The sequence below is a fragment of the Coturnix japonica genome, chromosome 12 (genome assembly GCF_054131305.1).
Source record: "Coturnix japonica strain WE chromosome 12, WE-NBRP24, whole genome shotgun sequence".
In the NCBI taxonomy this organism is placed as follows: Eukaryota; Metazoa; Chordata; class Aves; order Galliformes; family Phasianidae; genus Coturnix; species Coturnix japonica.
The window spans coordinates 7,766,687-7,786,228 of NC_140674.1; the positions used below are offsets into that span (position 1 = coordinate 7,766,687).

Consider the following 19,542-nt stretch of genomic DNA (forward strand, 5'->3'; position numbering starts at 1 on the left):
GTACTCACTGGGAAGGTGTTGGCTGCCAGTTCCAACAGCTCGGGGCTCCATCCTTTGCTTTTTTAATTACTTTTTTATCTAATGCAGGAAAAGAGTAGTGGCAGCTCCAATCTCAGAAACCTCAAAAATATTATTATACCTAACATGTATAATAGCAAGCTGAATTCACCACTAAAAAATCCCTAAAATGTCATCTTATCTCCTAGAGATAGAAATGTTTACTTGGCTCTAAGCCTGAAATTTAAATTCTGGTGGTTTTTTTTTGTTTTTGTTTTTTTTTTTTAAATGCCATAAAACCCAGAATCTTTTCAAAGGAAGCAGGAAAAATACTTTTTCAAACGCTTTTTGATCCCACTTTGAATGGCAAAAGCTTATTTCCATTTATACATTTTTCTACAGTATTGGAAACTGAAAAGAGTTCCTAAACAAAGGTGGAAGGTAAACAGCCTCATTTCATTATCTCCGGGAGTAAAATGGCAAAAGCAAACAAAAAAACACCTGTGCCTTTCAACTGCACCTTTTGTGTCACTGCAACACGTTTCTTCAGCGTTGTGCTGAATGCACCGGGAACTGATTTCTCATTGTTTTCTCTGCACCTCCCAGTGCACACCTTCCTTAAAAGCTGGCACCAATGCAAGCGAACAAATAATGGGATTTCTGATTCTAACGTTAAAAACTATGCTCTAAAATTTCAATATATTTGTTGCAGATTGGATGGTTGAGTATCCGGGAGGTCAGTTTGAGACCAGTGAAGCATCTCCTCCTCTCTTGCACGTTCATCATCCCTACTGAATTTAAGATGCGCCTCCTGCAAACAATGACAGCAAATTCCCCAGGACGTGACCCAAAAGCACTGCTCACATCACTACAGAACCATGCTAACGTGGTTATCTTTTTTGCTACCAAATGTTGGAAAGCGCACAGACAGCAAGAGTGACAGAGCACATATCAGATCTTCCGTGTTGGTAGCTTTGTTTTGATCAGCAAAACACAGGAAGAGTTTTGTGAAAAGAGGAGCTTGACTCTCATCTTTCTTAAAATAAGAAAATCTTGCAATGAAACCAAGGTTGCTTTACATTAGTATGAGAAAGGTGTGAAATCAAAAACGCGTCTATGGCAGAGCTCTATCATGACATGATTTCTTTATAATGAAATATAGTGAAAGAAAATGAGTGGCACTGGAATTTTACTGCACCCCAGACACGCATTTACGATGATTAAACAGATCAGTGCTTGTAAAACCCAAGGGCCCAACCTTACAAATCTTTACTCGGGCAAGTAGTTTCACTGAAATCAATGGGATTATTTGCATACTCAAGTACTATTTATTTTAGCTGAGATCTATAGGTTTAGACCACGGATTTCTATTTAGATCTTCTATGCAGAAGAATAGACAAAGTTGTGCAAAGTACAGGAGAAAACGAGCACCTTGGAGTTAATTTTCAAACATACCAGTAGTTTTCTCCAGCCCTCTGAAGCATTTGATAGACTGGGCCTGTTTTATAATTGGAAATGTTGGCAAAAATACAAATTTCCTGATGTGAAAAACTGCTACTCATGGATAATAAACAAAATCAATTCTTATTTGCATATTCAATCAGATCTCAGTTTGCATATTAAAGCATAAGATGGTGGAATTTTCACACGGTAGATGGATGCCACTCATTTATGCATATATGCATCCACTAATCCTTACACACAGCAGAATCAGTCAGAAATACACTTCGCTAGGCATTCACAGTACAAAAACACTGTCCCTGCTGCCGTTCTCAACCCTTTCTTCTCATATAGCGTATGACAGCGTTCTCCCAAAGCTTCCTCCTATGACTCCGTCTTTTCACCAGTCAAAATGACAGTTCTGATTTTTGAGTTATGATTTAAAAGGGATACTGTACCATTGTACTGTCAACTGCACATGGAAAGAACAAAACAAACGGACCACGTTTTCAAAGGAGATTCAATTGGGACCTGACAATTTTGCTTGCAACTGTGACTGCAAAATTAAACACACCTCTCACGGTTAATATTGAAGCACAGCGGACTACAGCTTGGGTTTGTGAGTTTTCATTATGCATACCTGCTTTACATGTGCCTCTACTAGGAAGCAGAATTCACAGCGCACACAGTCCAGTATTCTCAGAATATACAATATTCATATAGTCTCTTACACCGTAACTCCACAGATAAATCATAGCCCCATAAGCTATGCTCCAAGGTACTGAATGCCTGCAACGTTTGTGGGACTTGAAGGCAATCGGTGCTGCGAGCAATTAGATAACAGGTTTGACAGTCTTGTAGCCGGTCTCACAGTCTGTACATTTTATTTGCATACAGAAGAGTGTCACATTCAAATGTACATAATTCTGTTCATTAAATTAAAAACTGAGCCGGGATCCTGCGCTTGAAACTCTACCTATCTACAAACAAGAAATATTCTCAGGTAATTAAAGGAAAAAGTCATGTAAATGATCATCAAAGCTAAGCCCTGCTCTGCTGCAACCTTTGTTAGGTCAAGCACAGGGAACTGAAAAAACTGGAAGCACTTAAGGTATCTGAAATAATCAGGTACAAACAGAATGAGCATTTCGCTCTTCCAGATGAGTGAAATGCAAAAATCAGCCAGCAGGAAGATGAAAGCACATATAGGATTTCTCAAGTAATGCCAGGTCTGATCAATTGAAACGCTGTTAGCAGCAGGTTAAAGAGGTATTTATTTAATAATAGGGCAGAATCTAATTGACTTTGCAGGGAGAGGAAAGCTAACATGCAAGCAAGTGAGCACCTACTCGCTCTTTCTGAATCTTACCCAGCCCTTTCTGGAGGAGGCAGAAGTGCAGCGCTGTGCACTCCAGGCTGTGCCATGCCCTCCACCAGCACCATGGGCACAGCTGCGCCCATGTGCTGGGTCTGCTGAGGAGGGGCTGAGCTGCTCAGCAGCCCTGGCTCTGTCCCCTCCGCATCCTCCACAGCAGCTGTGCTGTTCTGCTTCCACAGAATGCCTCCCAGTGTCCTTGCTGCGTGCTGCAGCACAGTTCTGCAACCAGCTACACCTGTCAAACCCTCCTTGGTTCTTCTAGCTCTAGAGAATTTAAACTATCCATCTAAATAACCCATAAAATAAGGGTTTGACCCAGCTTTGCATCTTAGAGTACTTTGAGTTCATTTTCTCATGCAAAATTAAATGGAAACCACAGCTTTCCTAAAACCAGGCAAAATAGACAGGAATCAAAAGTGCATTTAGGTTCCTACCTGCTTGGTTAGTTGTCACAGTGACCGACACAGCTTGGTCCTGGCTGGGGTTGTGCTTGGACACTCCATTCACTGCCCAGACCTCAAAGGTGTAGTTGGTGTGTGCCAGGAGGTCAGTGATTGAAACCTTAGTGGTTTTCAGTCCGTTCTGCTGGGGGCTGAAATGCACACCACTGCCACAGGACCGGCAGTGGCTGGGCTCCCCTGCCCCGCAGCGCTTGCACACCACATTGTAGGAGATGTCCTCCCGTCCTCCCTTGTTCTGTGGGGCGCTCCACTCCAAGTTCACCGACGTCTCGTTGACGTTGGAAATCAGGTTCTGGGGTGCGGATGGAGGACCTGAGGAGAAAAAAATCCACATTTTTACTAGCTGCAAGGATGTCACATACTGTCTTCGGACTTACGGCCCTGTGTGGGCAGTCCCAATGAAGTCAGTAACAGCAGAGACAATGCAGAATTTTACTTTACCACATTCTTAATGAAGATGGAAAATCAACCAGTAGGACAATGTTTAACCTCTTCATTTGATGAAGAAACAGTATTTTCCAGTTCTAAATTAATCTAAAAGCCCCATGCTACAACCGAACAAGAACAGTATTTTTCACTTTCGTTACTTATATTTGGTTTGAAATCGTAACCATTCATTTGGTACATTTTACACTCATTTTTCATGATCTCCTGAGCAAACCACCAAACGCACAAACCACTGCTTTGAGATTCTCAGCGTCCCCCGTTACACACAGGCAGACACCCACTGAAATTGTTCATCATCCAGTGTTATTATTTTTCTTAGGAACAGAACTGCAATATACCCCACACAAATTGATGTCAGATGGCACTCGGCAGATACTGAAGCCCACAGTACCAGTGCTCTCACACCACAGGGCAGGAGAAAAAGACCCACGTCTTCTAGGAGCGCTACCAGTTGGCTCCAGCATGGGGTGTGAGGGCAGTCACGCACAGAGAAACGTCCCCCATGCTCCTCATCCAGAGGATCTGAGCCATGTGTGGGGCAGAGACCCACTGCAATGGAAATGGCTGCTCTGCCCAGCCCAGCACTGCCGGCTGCTCCACAGCCCAGGCACAGGCACAGGCACAAGCCTCATTTATATGCTTCAATCCCCACAGGCCCCGAACCGATAAGTACATTAAAAATGCAGAAGAGCTAATCCTGTGATCCTTAATCTAATTTCAATACAGTTGAGGTGAGACACATTTTTCTATCCTTAAATTTAACAAGAATGATTCCTGGCAACTCCGTGAAATGGATGAAGGATTTTATACAACACAAAAAGATCCGCAGCCATCAACACACTGCCCCTTCTGGGACTGAGCACAGCGGCTTTCTGAACTACACACACAGTGCTATGGGACAGGACACATGGTAAAATACAGTACCCAACAGAAATGGAATAGGGTGAGAATGAAGCATGCAAAATGTAACCATCCAAACCAGAACGCAGTGAAGATGGCAATCCTTAGGCATTATGCATGGCTGGAGCTTTAAATGTAGGTGTTATTGCCAGAAAGGAAGGAAAGTTCTTACAAGTTTCATTCCAGATTTTCCATTCTTATTATTCATCCACTGTTAAGAAATTGGGAAAACAAAACAAAACAAAAACCAGGCAGCAGCAATAGTTTGATTAACCATGTAAATAAATTAATCTCAGTCTCTCATATGCCAAAGGTACAAATGCACTCATCAGGCTTAACTGGAAACTGAATAAATATAAGTGAAATTCTGCTGAAACCATAAAGTGACTCAAGTGTAGCAGCAAAGAGGTCAAGCCATCAAAAGGTAATGGTGGGGAAGAGGAATTGTGGCTGCCTGGGTTCAGCAGCAGCAGCTACAAGGAAGGCTGAGCTCTGAGCACAGTGCAGAGGGGGAGGCTTTGAGGGCTACATCACGTCCTTGGGCTTGAAGCTGCCAGGCCATAACACATGTCAACTGGATGCGGTATTTGGATTTGGGGAAAGGCACGTAGGTAAGGAAAAACTCTTAAATTACACAGAGGTCAAATGTACCTACTACTTATCATCAGTGTCTAGATGAAAGCTTCTGCTGCAAGAGCAGCTGAGCAAGGATCGCTTCTCTGTGCTCAACTTCACAAATACAAAATTAATATATTCATTATGAGAGGGGAGAAATCCTCCCTTCCTGCCAAACCTTTGAAGTACAGTCTCCGGGCTAACCAGGGCTGTAAGGCAGATTTACTGCCATGAGCAGACAGACCACAGCCCAGCCCCTCCAACAGGGACTCCTGCTGCTGCGCCACTGGGCTGCAAGCCTCAATTTTGGTCTATGCACCAGCAACGCTGAGGACATCCAGAGACAAAACCCCAGTACACAAAAATCAGCTACTACATCGTGAGACTCAGACAGGAAAAAGCAAAGAGCTTTTTCTTGCAGAGCGTTACCTTGCTGCTATTGCATTGCCCACAGCTGGGACCACTCTAGGGCCAGGCTCTGCACCCTGGGAGCTGCCACGCTCACAGTCCTAAAGACATGCCTGTTAGCTCAGCCACAGCAGCCCATTTGGGGTTAATCTCAGACTTACTCCGGTGTCCATTAAGATATTTTCCAAGGCTCTAGGTCCAGTTTCACGTGGGAAAATGTGCCAGAATGAATCAAGCTCCTCAGAAGCAAAAAGTCAGTAATTAGTATGTGGGACAGGGCATAGCAGTGTCTAAACAGAGACGCAGCGAAGCGGAAAACCAGAGAAGCAGATGCTTGCAGGTCACAGAGATGAGCGCACCACCTCCAGCATGAAAAGGAAGATGCGGGGGAGTTTCCAAATGGTGGGCTGACATGGCAGCGAGGGGAAAAGCAATTTCCTTTCTTTCTGGAGCATAGTTGTTAATGGAGCTGCTGGCACTGGGAGTGGGGAACAGTTTCAGATTGATGGGCCTGGTTTCAGATGTTGAAACACAGGGCGTATCTGCTCTTTCAATAGTGATCAGGATTTGCTTTGTTTCTGACAACAGAGCTGCTGCCAGAGGAGAAGAAAACCCTTTCGTAGCAATGGGAGGCTGCAGGCACCAGCAAAGCAGCACTGAGAGGGACCTGCATGAGGGACATACAGAGAGGGGCATGCTCTGGCATGGGGATGTCCCACAAAGAGGAAAGGGTATGGCATGGGTGGCTGAGAGCAAACTCAGCTGCCCATCCACCAGCACTGCAAGCAGGCACAGGGGAGCAGAGAGAATGGAGGATTTTCATTTTATTCCCTCTTGCAGCTCCACAAACCTTGCTTCACAATAAAGCCATCAAAATCAGCTGAGCCATGAAGCAAATGGAAGGCCTGGGGTGGAGCAAGTTCAGTGTGTCTGGGCTTGGGGAACTGAAGAGTCTGTTCAGCAACAAATCTTTGTCAAGCTAATCTTGCTATCTTCCTGAACCCTCCTATTAGATTTACTTAAATGCATTGTGCAATGCAGATTGTGTTTGGCTTTCTCTTGCTGCAATAAGCTATAGGCTTTGCATCTATTTGTCCGTCTCTTTACAGACGGACAGACAGATCTGGCTGGCAATACCCCCTGCCAAACAAGCATTCAGGAAGAGTGCAGTTTTTAAAGGAGTTAACAGCACAAGCACTAATTTGTACTAAAAGGACTGATGCATTTTAGCACCCTTACTGCAATCTCAGGCTGCATTTTTCATCCACCACTATTTCCCCCTCCCTCCAATCCTATGAGGCACCCAGGTCCCGCTCCCAGCCAGAAGCCTCCTGCAAGCCCCTGCAAGGCTGACACAAGGCTGTTGAAATCCCTGACAAAGATAGAAATCATCACCCGACCGGCTCCCCGCTTCCTGCCAGATCACAAGACACCTCCGTGCCACCTTATCAGTGCCATCTCTGTGGATGACAGGTCTCCCCGGGCAGGCCGCAGGAGCTTCCCTGACTCAGAGCAGGGCCCAGGTGGTGCCATGAGCCTGGGGAGGCCCAGCCAGGAGCCCTGCTCTGTGCTGAGGGACTGAGGGAGCACCCATGCAGCACGGGCCATTTCTGTGACTGTCAACTGATTATTTGCAGGAGAATCACATTCAGACTACAGAACAGTTGCTGTCAGGGACCAGCCTCACCTGCAAAGGAAGGTAGCACATGCAGTGAGCCTCGCCAAGCCACCAAGCCAAAGGACAGAGCCCCCTGCCCAACAGACTGCACGTACCACAGCCCTGTGCTGGGACTGCTGCTGCTGCGAGCCCCCAGACAGATGGGCACAGCCTGCCAGGCACACAGCCACTGCCCTGCTGGCTGCAGCCAAGCCCACAGGAACAGCTGCCCTGAGATCTGAGGGCAGAGTGCAGGTGCGCTGTGCTGGGGAACACCATTCAAATGGCTACGACAAAGGTTTTAACATCACTGGTTTTACATCACCCTTTTTTTATGACCGATCTGCCCAGCATGGTGCTTCTCTGAAAGCCTCTGTGGGTGTATGCAGTAAAATTCAATTACAGTTTTCTACATCCAGACCAGACAGACTTGTTTGACATAGAGAATACTGTCTTCACTAAACCAGTTAATTTAGTTCAGCAACAGTGCATGGTTAGAAGGCGTGGATTAAAGGGCTGTGAAAGGAGAAGAGAAATAAATGATTCCAGGCGAAACAGCTCCTGAGAGACTCTGCTGTCCCACAGTATGAGCAGACATGCTCCCCACTAAAGCCAGAAGCCCACTGCCAACAACAGCAGCCCCAAACGCTGAGCAGACTTTCAGAGCAGCTTGCAGAGAGAGGTTTCACCCCCCGTGACACCTGCAGTGCTGACAGCCTTTACTTGCTAAAGGTACAGATGAATAGAAGTTTGTTGTTTGTATTCTCAGATGCCCTGTAAACAAAGCATTAAAGATGAAAGCAGTGGGCTTCATCTGGCCAACCTGAGTAAGCACGGTAAGCTACTGTGTCAGGCAGAAATAGAAGAACACCACAAAACAAACCAAAAAGCACCTCAGCACATGGTTCTGACACTTAATGCCTTGAAAGTAAATTTAGGACTTTGGGAGACCCACTCTGACAGCACTGAGAATGAAGTTCTCCCTAGCCAGGCACAACTGTCCCAGCTGTCCCTGGCAGAGGCTCTGTGCCAGGAGCCCCTTTCTTCGTTCCACTTCATCCTCAGTCACTGAGGGTGGCAGTGGATCATTTTCCCAGCCGTGTTACCCAGTGAGGGCTGCACTGATATTACCAGTATTTGGACTGTAACCACATTTACGTACTACTAGCCTATGGTATGGTTAATATTTATTACACTCAAAGATATATCCAAAGAACATCTATTAAAAATAAGAGCTTAAACCCACACTCTCCACGGAAGTGCTAATGGAGATATTTCAAATATAAACCCTGAAGAAGGCAAGCCTTCATTATGAGCATCCTGTCAGTCACCAGATCAGTGCATTTAAAATGGAACCCTTTTAAAAAAGGAAGGCGCTTTCAAAAGATATGTATGCGGGTGGTAACGAGCAGGATGAGGTTTTTCAGCCCTGGAAGGAGAAAATGATTAAAAAAAATAATTTAGTCTGTGTGTGCATGTGTGTAAAAGCACATTTCTCTATCGGGTAACGGATGCCTCTACAGCCAGGGCAATGGATAATTATTTTCAAGTGGGTTGTCACCCTGCATTCAGTCTGCGTTTGCCTGACAGTGTGAAATCGGAAGGAAGCTTCATTGGCAATTCCCACCAGACATCAGAAAACCTCAAGCATGTAGAAAAGACTTTAATCTTCTTTAACCATTCCCATGCTCTCCTTGAGGAAAATATCGCTGCTTTTTGAGGCAGAAAATGCAGACCTTAGCTTGATAAGGTTTAAAAATTATTCTAAGAAACAATAAAATAAGATGATAGCCTGCTACAGTTGGAAGCTTTCTCACTTCACCCTCAAACAGAGAAAACCCTATAAACATACTGCTAAATGCAGCCGAGTGCCAATGACGTGTTTGTTAATCAGTCAGACAGAGGAGTAAGCTACAATGGCTTCAGACCAATGCTGACAAAAGCATCCTCTTCATGAGCCTGCTTCAGAGAGATGCTGACCCTCTTCATCTCCAATGATTTCAAAGGGAAGTCGGGACATTCAGAAACCTTGAGCTAATTTGCTATATAACAAACAAGATTCATACAACAGAACAGACTGCTACAATTCACTGTACCGTAAAAGCAGCCTAGAATGAACGGGATGATTTGAATCAGCAGCTTGGCCTTGGCTATACTACAGACAAGCTGTTAAAAGTTAAGTCTTTGATGAATTACAGGAACAGCAGGCACCGGGAAGTAAGCTTCCAACTGGCTAATGGCAGGAAAACCTAACTGGAAATGTGGCATCGGAAGCAGTGAGAAGATCAGCACGTCTTCTGCTGTACAAGATCTGAGAGGCAGCTTTTGTGTACAGCACAGCAAGAATAAAGGGGACAAATACAGAGGTGTAAAGAAGAAAAGATCCATACAGTGAACAGCTCCAAAGAACTTTGGAGTACATACGCAGAGAGCAATGAAATGCCACTTGAAGGACATCAAGTGCCTCTGAAGGGTTAGCTCAGGTACTTGGGCACCATGGCTGCGCAAGGGCCTTCAGCTCTCCTGTCAACCAACGTGACCGCTGCTGCTCTCCATGTGACCTCCTGCCGCCGTTACTGTACAGACAGCCTTTAATGATCCTAATCAATATCATAACTCAATCATGATCTGAAAATTTGTCTCCCTGTAGTCAGGGCTGAGTGTGAAATAAAGAGCTTACTATTTTCAGACTGGATGCAAAGAAAGCAATTACTAAACAATCGATGTCTTTAAACTCTTTAAGTTGCCTCACTAAAACATCTGGCAAAGTGGTGCCAGGCACAGCTTCGAGAAAAAGCACCTTGGCCTCCTTTTTCCAATTCATCAGGCCTCATTAAACATGGACAACTGCAGAGCTGTCAATAAAGCTTCAGCTCATGAGCTGTGAAGCCCTTCGGATAAATCTTTGTTGTTGATCTTTACCCATCGGAAAGACAAGTTATAATGCAGAGTAAACTTCTGGGCTGTGTAAGCTTGCGCTCAGAAATAAAGCTCACACTTTCCTGTGACAGTTGCATACATTGTGACCACTAATTACTTCTTTCAGCAGTTGTGGATAGGTCTCCTGTTGCTGTGGCCAGTTTATACAAGCACCAACGCTTAGGACAACCCTCACTTCTCGCCTGCCCAGCTGCTCCTGATCATTTATCATTATAGATCAGGTGTTCTTACAACTGGTGAGACCAAAGTCAACAGTCCGCAAGACACAGCAGCCACTTGAAATATCAGTCATCTGCTCCTTTCCCTCTCTCTTCTCCTTTTCTGCGCCTGTTTAGCATTACAATGGGGTTTTAATAAGGCATCTGATTTGGTAAACAATTCTTAATTTATTTACTCGGGCAAGACTCCTTTGACTTTAGTGGGAGTTCTGCCAAGCTAGGGATCCTGGACCAGTGCCAGTGATAAAATGCCCATTTTACTGGCATGTACGATTTCCTACTTAGCTGCCAAAGAACCCTGGTTACCAGCTTCACAATAAGCTTTGTTTCCTTACCATAGAGAACAATGCAATGGATATTTCCTCTTCTCTCCAGAAGGGAGTTAAGCAAAGAGGTCCCATTACTGCTGACAGAGTGTGGGAAAACTGATGCTTGCAGGTGCCATTCTGTGGGCTCAGGGCTTCTCTTCCAAAAACCACCTTATACCATACCCCTGAAGCACTGCATACTCGGACATATTATCACGTCTTCTCTAGTATGCTGTGATGCAGACAACATCCCATGTGTCCACTCATTCTTTCAAGATAAAAAACAAAAACTCCGCTGTGAATACCAGAAGGTTGGCTGACAGTTTGACAGGGAAGAAATCCAACCAGAGAAATATGTCATTTTGTCATTGGCCCAACTGCTGGATTTCTTACTCTGGTAGTCCTCTAATTTACTCCACTGTCTCTACAGAACCGGGTCCTGACTAACCAATCAAAGCCCCCACTTAATTGAATAAACATCTCAGTTAATTTAAGGCTCTGGAGAGAGAAAATCAGAAGACAGCTAATAAACAGTTGCTGCATTTAAAGGAATGATGAATTTAAGTCTACTGATTATAAACACAACGTTGTCAAATTACTCCCGTCTCCTCCTTACTCAGTGCTTTCTTGATTCCCCCCAGTCTGTCTCTACAGATGAAGGAAGAGAGCCTTTTCCTTTGGGATCCCTGTCAGCCACAAGCCCTTCCCCTCTGGCAGCAACTGAAGAACTATTTCCCCAGCACACCTGGAGAAGAAAAATCATTGTCTCCAAGCTGCCTACCTACTGCTCTGATGCTGCAGCTGCCACACTGTACCTTACAAGACATTCTGACATGTTGTTTACATAATGTACCCTCTTTTATGAGGTTTTACGAAAGAAATAGTTGAATAAACGTGAGAATATATAGAAGAGTGCAGAAGGATTATTATGCCAGAAGATTAGAGGCTGCTTTAGCAGATGCTTCACGTTACAGAGTGGGCTTCAATGTCACGGCTTAGACTCACTCAGTGCCAAAGCAAGCATCCTGCAGAGAAAGCATGGCACAAGCAGTACTCAGCTACCTACAGTGTACAGCCACTGTAGGACTCTGCTCTGTATCCCACTTTCTTATTCTTTTACGTAAAAGCCAGAACAGTGATAATCACTGTGTGTCTGGAAATTTAGAAGAGGCACAAGTTAAGCTGTATGAAAAAAAAAGCACATTTGTTTATTTAGAAGTCTAAGCAACCATAATAAACATATGCTCAAATAATCAGCTCCTGTGTAATTACTCCTTCACAAGCACAGTTATTAGGTAGGTAAATTCACTCTTTTTTGAAAATGCGGGTCAAATATTTCTCTCTTAGATAAATTATGTGCCACAGAAGACTGAGCTAAGGGCATGTGTTAGACTAACGTTTATGACATCCAAGCGTTGAGACCTTTCCAACCTTTCTTAAAACCCCAACCTTGGAAACAAATAAGGACAGTGTTATTTTAACGTGCATTCAAATCTTAACAACAGTCACACAGCTCTAGTGGAATCCACATCGAGTTTCCACTGTAGATTGCTCATCATTTCATTATGGTTCATTATGCTGATAACTGTCAGAAAGCATTAGAAGCCGGGGCCTTGAGTAATAGCACTGAAATGGTAATTTAAAAACAATATACTTTCTGGAGGAAATACAGCAGTGCGCTAAATTCAATTAGAAGAGGCGAATGTAAAGACAACTAAGTGACGTTTGCTGTTTCAAGTCAGGTTCTTCGATTTCTTGATAACCTGAACTGGAGAAAGCCCTTTTAAAGCAGGCACTTTTCTCTTGCATCTCACTGAATTTACCCTCATTATCTCTAAGCTTCTCTGGTATAAATTGTCTTAAATGCAACCGTTTCAGAAATATTTCAGGGCACGCCAAAATACCAATCAACCAGTGACTGTTTGGGTGGAACAACAGACTACATTTTTCAGGGTCACTTACTGAGACAAATTTCAAGCCGGACAGCCTGGTAATCTCTATTTTGTAGAGGGCTCCCAATTAAAAGTCATTAATAATCAGAATTGAACAGACAATATAAACAATACAAAACCGTCCCATATTTGCTCATAATGTGAGCATTCCTTGTTAAGAAACAGTTTGAGAACCTGACTCATTAACAGTGGGGACGTGGGACCAACGCCCATTAGTCTGGATGGGAAGTGCACCTGCCTGCATCAGGCTGCCATTCAGAGAGTCTCCCTACCACATCATCCTTACAGAGAAGGAAACTCCAGAATGAGGATCATGATTGAGACTGACTGTTAATCAGCCTTATGGATTTGTGCACTGGTGAGGCCATTTAATGCCCATCAGGCTGTTAAACTTATGAAAGGCCCATCTCTTCAGCAAGTACTAAAATATAAAGAAGGTTCAAATTTTTGCCTTAATTCAACTTTTGCAATGCTTCCAAAAGGGAGAACGTCTGTGTTTGCCACAGTTTGTGCTCAAGTGAACCTGAGGTCAATCACACCACCTCCACACCCAAGCGCACAGATGACAAGTCCACCGTGCTTCAGAAATCAAGTCTAAACTTCCAGCACAGGTCAACAAGGCAGATCCGGGGCGGCTCTGCAGCTCGGTGGTGACAGACATGATGATTATTATTCCCATGAGGCAAGTGTGAGGGAAAAGAAGCATCAGTTAAGTATGCGCAAGTCAGGGCGTCTGTGCACAGCTTTCTGACACAGCCCACTGTCTCCTACACTCACATCCAGCCACAAACTGCCCTTTCTTGTAGGAGATTTGGGGCAGACATAACCACTCACTCCAGCAGAGCTAGACAGTGCAGAATGCTGAGCACAGAGCCCAAGTTATTTGTTTAGATTGAATGTGTGACCAAACCTAAGGTTAAGCACAGATTTTACAACTCAACAGTGGACTGAAATGTCAGATAGTGGTGCTCTGGAACCAGAAAACTCTGAAGCACCTCCTCTGACCAACACACCAGGAAGGAGAAGCTGCTTAGCACTCACCATGGGAGCTGGGAGAAAGGAAAGGGAATTCACCAATTCCCTGTCATCCACTGGTGTAGTCAGCCTAATGGAAAGTCATAACAGTCCTCCCACCCAACCTAGAAGGCAAGATAAGCGACGAAGCCAGCCAGCCTATTAGCAAAGGAAATCAATAGCCAAGGGTCAAAGCTTTACAAAAACACATCCTAAGAAGCCTGAAGTTCTTCATCTTAAAACTGTTTAGAAATAACAAAGAAAGGATCAATCCTCTGTCCATTCCAGGTGTTCTCTCCAAATTACCTAATGTTACTTTTATTCACCTGGTCTAATAGTTCTCCAAGTGAACAGAAAGCTGATTTTACAAGCCAGTGGAGCACAGTCTATCTTTTTGCTAGAAGAATGGATCTCTGATACTGTGTTTTATTTCTTCATTAGTGTGCCGTCACACTGAGCGATTACTAAATGCAGGGCCGAATGAGAATACCAGGGTTAAAGAGAGCATAATGAACAAAGAAGGTGCCTGATTATTATGGCTGTCAGCACAAGGGAATTGGGTTTGTCACCTGGTTTAACCAACTGGTAAGAACTGATTAGAGTCTGAATCTGTCTGAAAGAACTTTTGATGTTTATGCTCCCTCCTGTCTCCACAACTTGTCAGGAGAGGCAGATAAACTGGGAGTTTCTTCCAGAGGGCATTCCTTCAGCACAGGCCCTTCCAATGGTTCCTGGCACTTGCCTCATACACATAGGAATAAGGCAACTTGGTGTGGCAAAGAATGGCCCCCCAGGAGCCTCCTGACCCCGTTATTTGTGCAAGGCCCCATGGGGCTGCACCCAGGGCCTGCACAGATACCACCATCACAGCCACGCTCCAGCAACAAAGAGAAGGTACGAGTGAGCAAAGCAGCCCCACCAGAGAGCTCCAAAATAACTAATGAGTCTTCCTTCATGTTGGATCACAGAAAAGGCAGCTCTTAAGCTACCAGTGAAAATTCAGGGCTATGAAACGGGATGTCCAGAGAAAGGCCTGCTTCCCAGGGCCTGGCGGCCGTGGGATTGTGCTGTTGGCTTTCCTCTCTGCACGTCACATCCTCTGAGAGCACTGCAGAGATGAAAACTGTGGCCAGCAGCACGGCCCTTGCCCTCTCTTTTACACTCTCCATATTTTCATGGTAGAACACCAAGACTGGGGACCTCAACTTTGACTGACCTCCAAATAGCAGAAAGGGGAAGGGTGCCAGAAGCAAGTCCAAAACTTGACAAAAAAGGGCTAAGCTTGCAGGAGTACAATTTGCAATGTAAGCAAACATACGTATCATTTGCTCACAATTCTCCCATCTGGAATTATTTTGCTCTTTCCTCATACTTCAGCCCCACACATGCCTATTTAAATTCAACTGATTAGCTGATTCCTAATTTGATTTCTATTTGGTCAGGATATCAGCCGCTACAACCAGGGCTTTATGAGACATTCTTGCTGCTATAATGCTATTCAGAGTGTATCTTCTGAACAATAGTTCTATTGTTGCTAAAGATGTTTTCCCTATCAAAATGGTCAAGTCTGAAATCTTCTAGTGTAAACAGCATTACAAAAAGCGTGATCCCACCCGACTTCAGCGAGGTTTCACATCACAGCTAGACTTCTATCCCCAATCAGCACTTGGCAAGGGATACAGGGACCTCTCTGCTTTCCTACTAAGCTAAAGCAGCTGCTCCTGACTATACCCTGACCTGCTTAACCACCACCAGCAAAACTCCCAGCTGAAAGGAGATCGCTGAGGAAGAGCTGGAATCACAGGGTGTGGGAAAGGGACGAGTGCTGCTGAGTTATGGACATACTTTGTTTCTGCCTTGTAAGGGAGAAATTAAGATTGAAACAAATGTGAGTCATCTCTCTAAAACGAATTTGGAATATATTAAAATGTTACAAAAGAAATATCTTAGCCTTCTCTCACAGACACACACACTACATAAATACACAGTCGAACTCCAAAAATCTGGAAGCATTTTCAATAGCTTTCAGAGAAAGTCACACATGGATATCCCCCAGTAAAATACAGCCCTTTCACTTATTGTTTCAAACTGCTCTGCTCCTACAGAAACGAAAACCAAAGCATTAGATGATCACGATTTAACACCAGGGCATGTCTAGAGTCTCAGGTCTTTGGCTGCCTAACCCATTAACCAACACACAGGACAAGGAGCTGTTCCAGTAACACAGCGGGTGTGCTCAGCGTGCTACGCCTTTTGTTTCTCATGCTGAAAATGTTCTGGTGGAACTGAAGCATAATTCCATTTGCTGTGCATGATGTATTTATATACAAAGGATGTATTTATATACAAAGGATAAAATAAATCATACTTTTGGGGTTTTACTTCTTGTTATGGTTTAAAATTTCTTATTATCATCCCTTTTGGAGGAACGCTCCTATATTCCTAAGGGCCATCAGCAACAGTTTGCGTAAATTAGATATGTAATGAAATTATAAATATTATACATTTACTCCATATCATACGATTATGAAAGAAGTTGTCACAATTTCTAGAAATACCAATAATTTAAATACAAAAGGTGATGCCATTTACTAGACAGGACCTCAGACTGGAAATAAGACCTGTAATTAGACCCAACTCCATTATTGAAGCTTGCAAGTCACTCCTCTTGCAGCTACTCATTTATTTAGACTGTAATCTCTCAAAGGTCAGAGCAACCATGTCAGTGTTAAGAATTCAGGGCTGAAAACTAGTGTTTTCTCTCTCAGAAGTGTGATCCACAATGCAAACTGCCCCTGCAAAGGTCTGCAAGAGCTAATGAACACTGCTATCAGAAGCAGGACTTCTTAGACACAGCTCTCCAAGCAATGCATCATCCATACGATATGAAGAAAGACAGAAGAAACAGAGGATGAAAAGGGGAGAGAGCATTTAAATACCAACTTACGAGTGCAGGGCATGGATGCAGCATCATTTTCCGCTCGGAAAAAGCCCCGATCGCAGGTGCAGGAGGTAGAGCCTTCCCAGATGGAGTAGCTGTGAGGCGGGCATTTGGCACATGCAACATCTGTCGAGAGCGCCTTGTAGTATCCGATTTTGCAAGCTAGAGAGAGGGATAGGAAGGGAGAGTGTTACTTGCCCAGGCTGCGATCATAAATCTCTGCCTTACTTATTCAAAATCAAGGCAGGAGACATTTCAAAAAGATCTAATGATGTCCTCTTAGCCCCAGGTGAAGAATTAACAATCATCATACTCTTAATGAGTACTCCTATGTCAGGAGATACCAGTTTCTAATTCCAACAAGAGCCATTTTAAAAGCTGGCTTGGAGATGGCAAAAAAAATTATGGACTTGTGTTGACACTGCCAGAAAATCAGCTGCCTCTTTGTGCTTACTGTAGAGCTGCACGCTGCTTAACCCACGTCCACCTGCATTCACATACAGCAGAGCACGCAACAAAAGGGTGCAATTGCTTTATTCTATGACCGCTTAAGGAATGGCAGCTGACAGCCAGACCCTGCCAATTTTTAAGAGGGAATGGGACAGGAACCCACTGCGATTGGCAGCAAGGCCATGTGCCTGACATGCCCGGAAATGGCTCATCTCCCTCCTGGAAAGGCAGAATTAATTTGGCTCCTGCTCCCCAGCAGAGGAAATCAGCAGCACTCTCCCCTCCCCGAAGCCAGGACTCATCAGTGACTGCACCACTGGCAGAAGGTCCCATGTGTGGCTTGGCAAGCTTTCCATGACATCATCTTTCTAAGTGCAATGCTTACACGGATGGGTACTTTTACATCACTTGGAAAAAACTCATTAGTATCATTAATAACACATTTTAACGGTGGCTAACGCGTATGCCATCTCAGAAATTTCTCCCTTGGCTCAAGATAAAAGCCAACCACCACCCTGCTTTCAGCACTATGGACAACAGACAGAACACGTAAGCACACAAACATGCAAAAAGGAAAGGTAGTTCCTGGCATTTGCTGCACTGCTCCCACTCATGTCTGGCCGTTGATCACGGCCCTAACACCAACTCACCCTCACACGCTGCCATTTATCACTGCCCTAGTGCCACGATCCCTTCTCCTTGCCCATCTGGCCCTGCCCAGCCCAGGCTCCTTCTCCTGCTCACCTTCCATCAGCTGCTCTCCTTTCCCTCCTTTAACGAAGCTGTCCATATTGGGAACAGGGAGGAGTTTAGTAACATGTTTATAAACCAGCAAGTTGCTTCCCTCATTAACCAAAGCCATTTCTGGAATTTCCCTAACGAGCCCTAACTTTATGACGTGCCGTGCACCATCTGCAGAAGCGCTGGGAGACCGGCCCGCTTTGCTCGCTTTGGCTGCCACTGGACCAGAGAATCTTATAAAAACACATTGCTCAAATGACTAAGATTTATGCTTCCGGAGTTTACATACATCGCGCAATTAGATAAGGTTCAACTCGCAAGGTGCTTTCTGGCCCTGCTTCAAATGGCCTTGGGGTTTCGAGGAGATCAGAAACTGCAGCACTGGCAGGAAGAGCAGCAGGGCCAGGCCAGCCCGCACACAGCACAGCAGCATACCCACAGCACAGCACAGCCCACTGGGCACAGCCACAGCCCCTGCTTGTGAAGTGAATAGATCAGGAAAAGAGGAGGGAAAAAAAAGAAGGGAAATGAACTTCCCTATCTTTGCTATGATTGGCGATATGTGGTGAATGAGCTGTGCTATTGCGACAAGTCCTCCTGCAGCCAGCTGAACAGCAGCTGGTTCTGAGCTGAGATCTCAGTCCTGGTTCTGCTCTTCTGCATCAGCCAGTACAGAAACACAGAGAAGGAGTGGGAAATAAAGAGTGCAAGTGGGAGTACACTAACTGCTTCCATCTGTTATTCAAGGGTTTCAAAGAAAAACACATGAACTCTAATATTATTTTAAATATGAGCATGATTGTTCACAAAAGTTATTAAATGAAGAGCTACATTTTGCATTTCCCCAGTATTAGAGCACTCTGAGATGGTGCCGTTCACAGTGGTAAGCTCTGCACTGACTGCAGTGTGTTTCTGCAAAGGTAGAAAAATGACACAGGTCTGAGGATCCTTCCTCTGTTCACTCCCTTTACAGGGAATAGATGGATGCTCTGGGTACCGCAAGGTCAACAGACTGTAAGCCAAGGATTTTTTCCCCTTTGTTTGAAGCACTGTATTTTGCTTTCTACTATATTAAGCCACAATCATTAATATTTCAGGACCTGAAGAAGGCTCTCCCAGTGCAGTAGCTGCTCCAAAGCACACACAGCCATTTTGCTCCAGCTGCACAGACTGAGCCATAAACAGTCCTGGCTTCTGTGTGCTCTGAGATTCACCACATTGCAGCACGTGGCACAAAGCTGCATTAGAGAACACGCTGCACCAAGCCAACAGCCGTTACTCCCAGAGCTCAGTGGCAACATCAACACTTGGTTAAATCTAATCCACACACAAAGCCCTGTGGCTGCAGCCATGACCAGCACAGCCAGGGCAGGCAGTGGATGGGCTGCCGTGCAGCTCCCTGGTTCAGCAGACCAACACGCTGCCTGTGCAGAACCTGCTCCATGGATGTCCTTCCTGCTTGCAGATCTTCAGCCTGCTGCTTTCTTAGGGAGGGCTTGGTGGGTGAGGCAGACAATGAGCAGCTCTCTAACACAGCTTTCCAAAGATCTCAATGTGAGAAGATGAGTTCACACGTGCTGTACAAACTGCTTTTAATTCCTCAGCTTTGCCTTAATTAACTCATCCTGTTAGCTTAAAGAAACAACAAAAAAGCAAGCAGACATCTTTTCTGGCC

At 44.7% G+C, this 19,542-nt stretch overlaps 1 protein-coding gene across 2 annotated transcripts in view; it reads right to left on the reverse strand.

Moving 5' to 3' along the window:
• Positions 1–19,542, reverse strand: part of EPHA4 (EPH receptor A4) — a 231,670-nt gene that overhangs the window by 40,595 nt on the left and 171,533 nt on the right. For both annotated transcript variants that reach the window (XM_085513542.1, XM_015871334.3), the window contains 2 exons: positions 16,683–16,838; positions 3,250–3,588 (listed from right to left, as the gene is read on the reverse strand). In XM_085513542.1, coding sequence (XP_085369668.1) covers positions 3,250–3,588; positions 16,683–16,838 — 495 coding nt within the window. The remainder of the gene's footprint in view (positions 1–3,249; positions 3,589–16,682; positions 16,839–19,542) is intronic.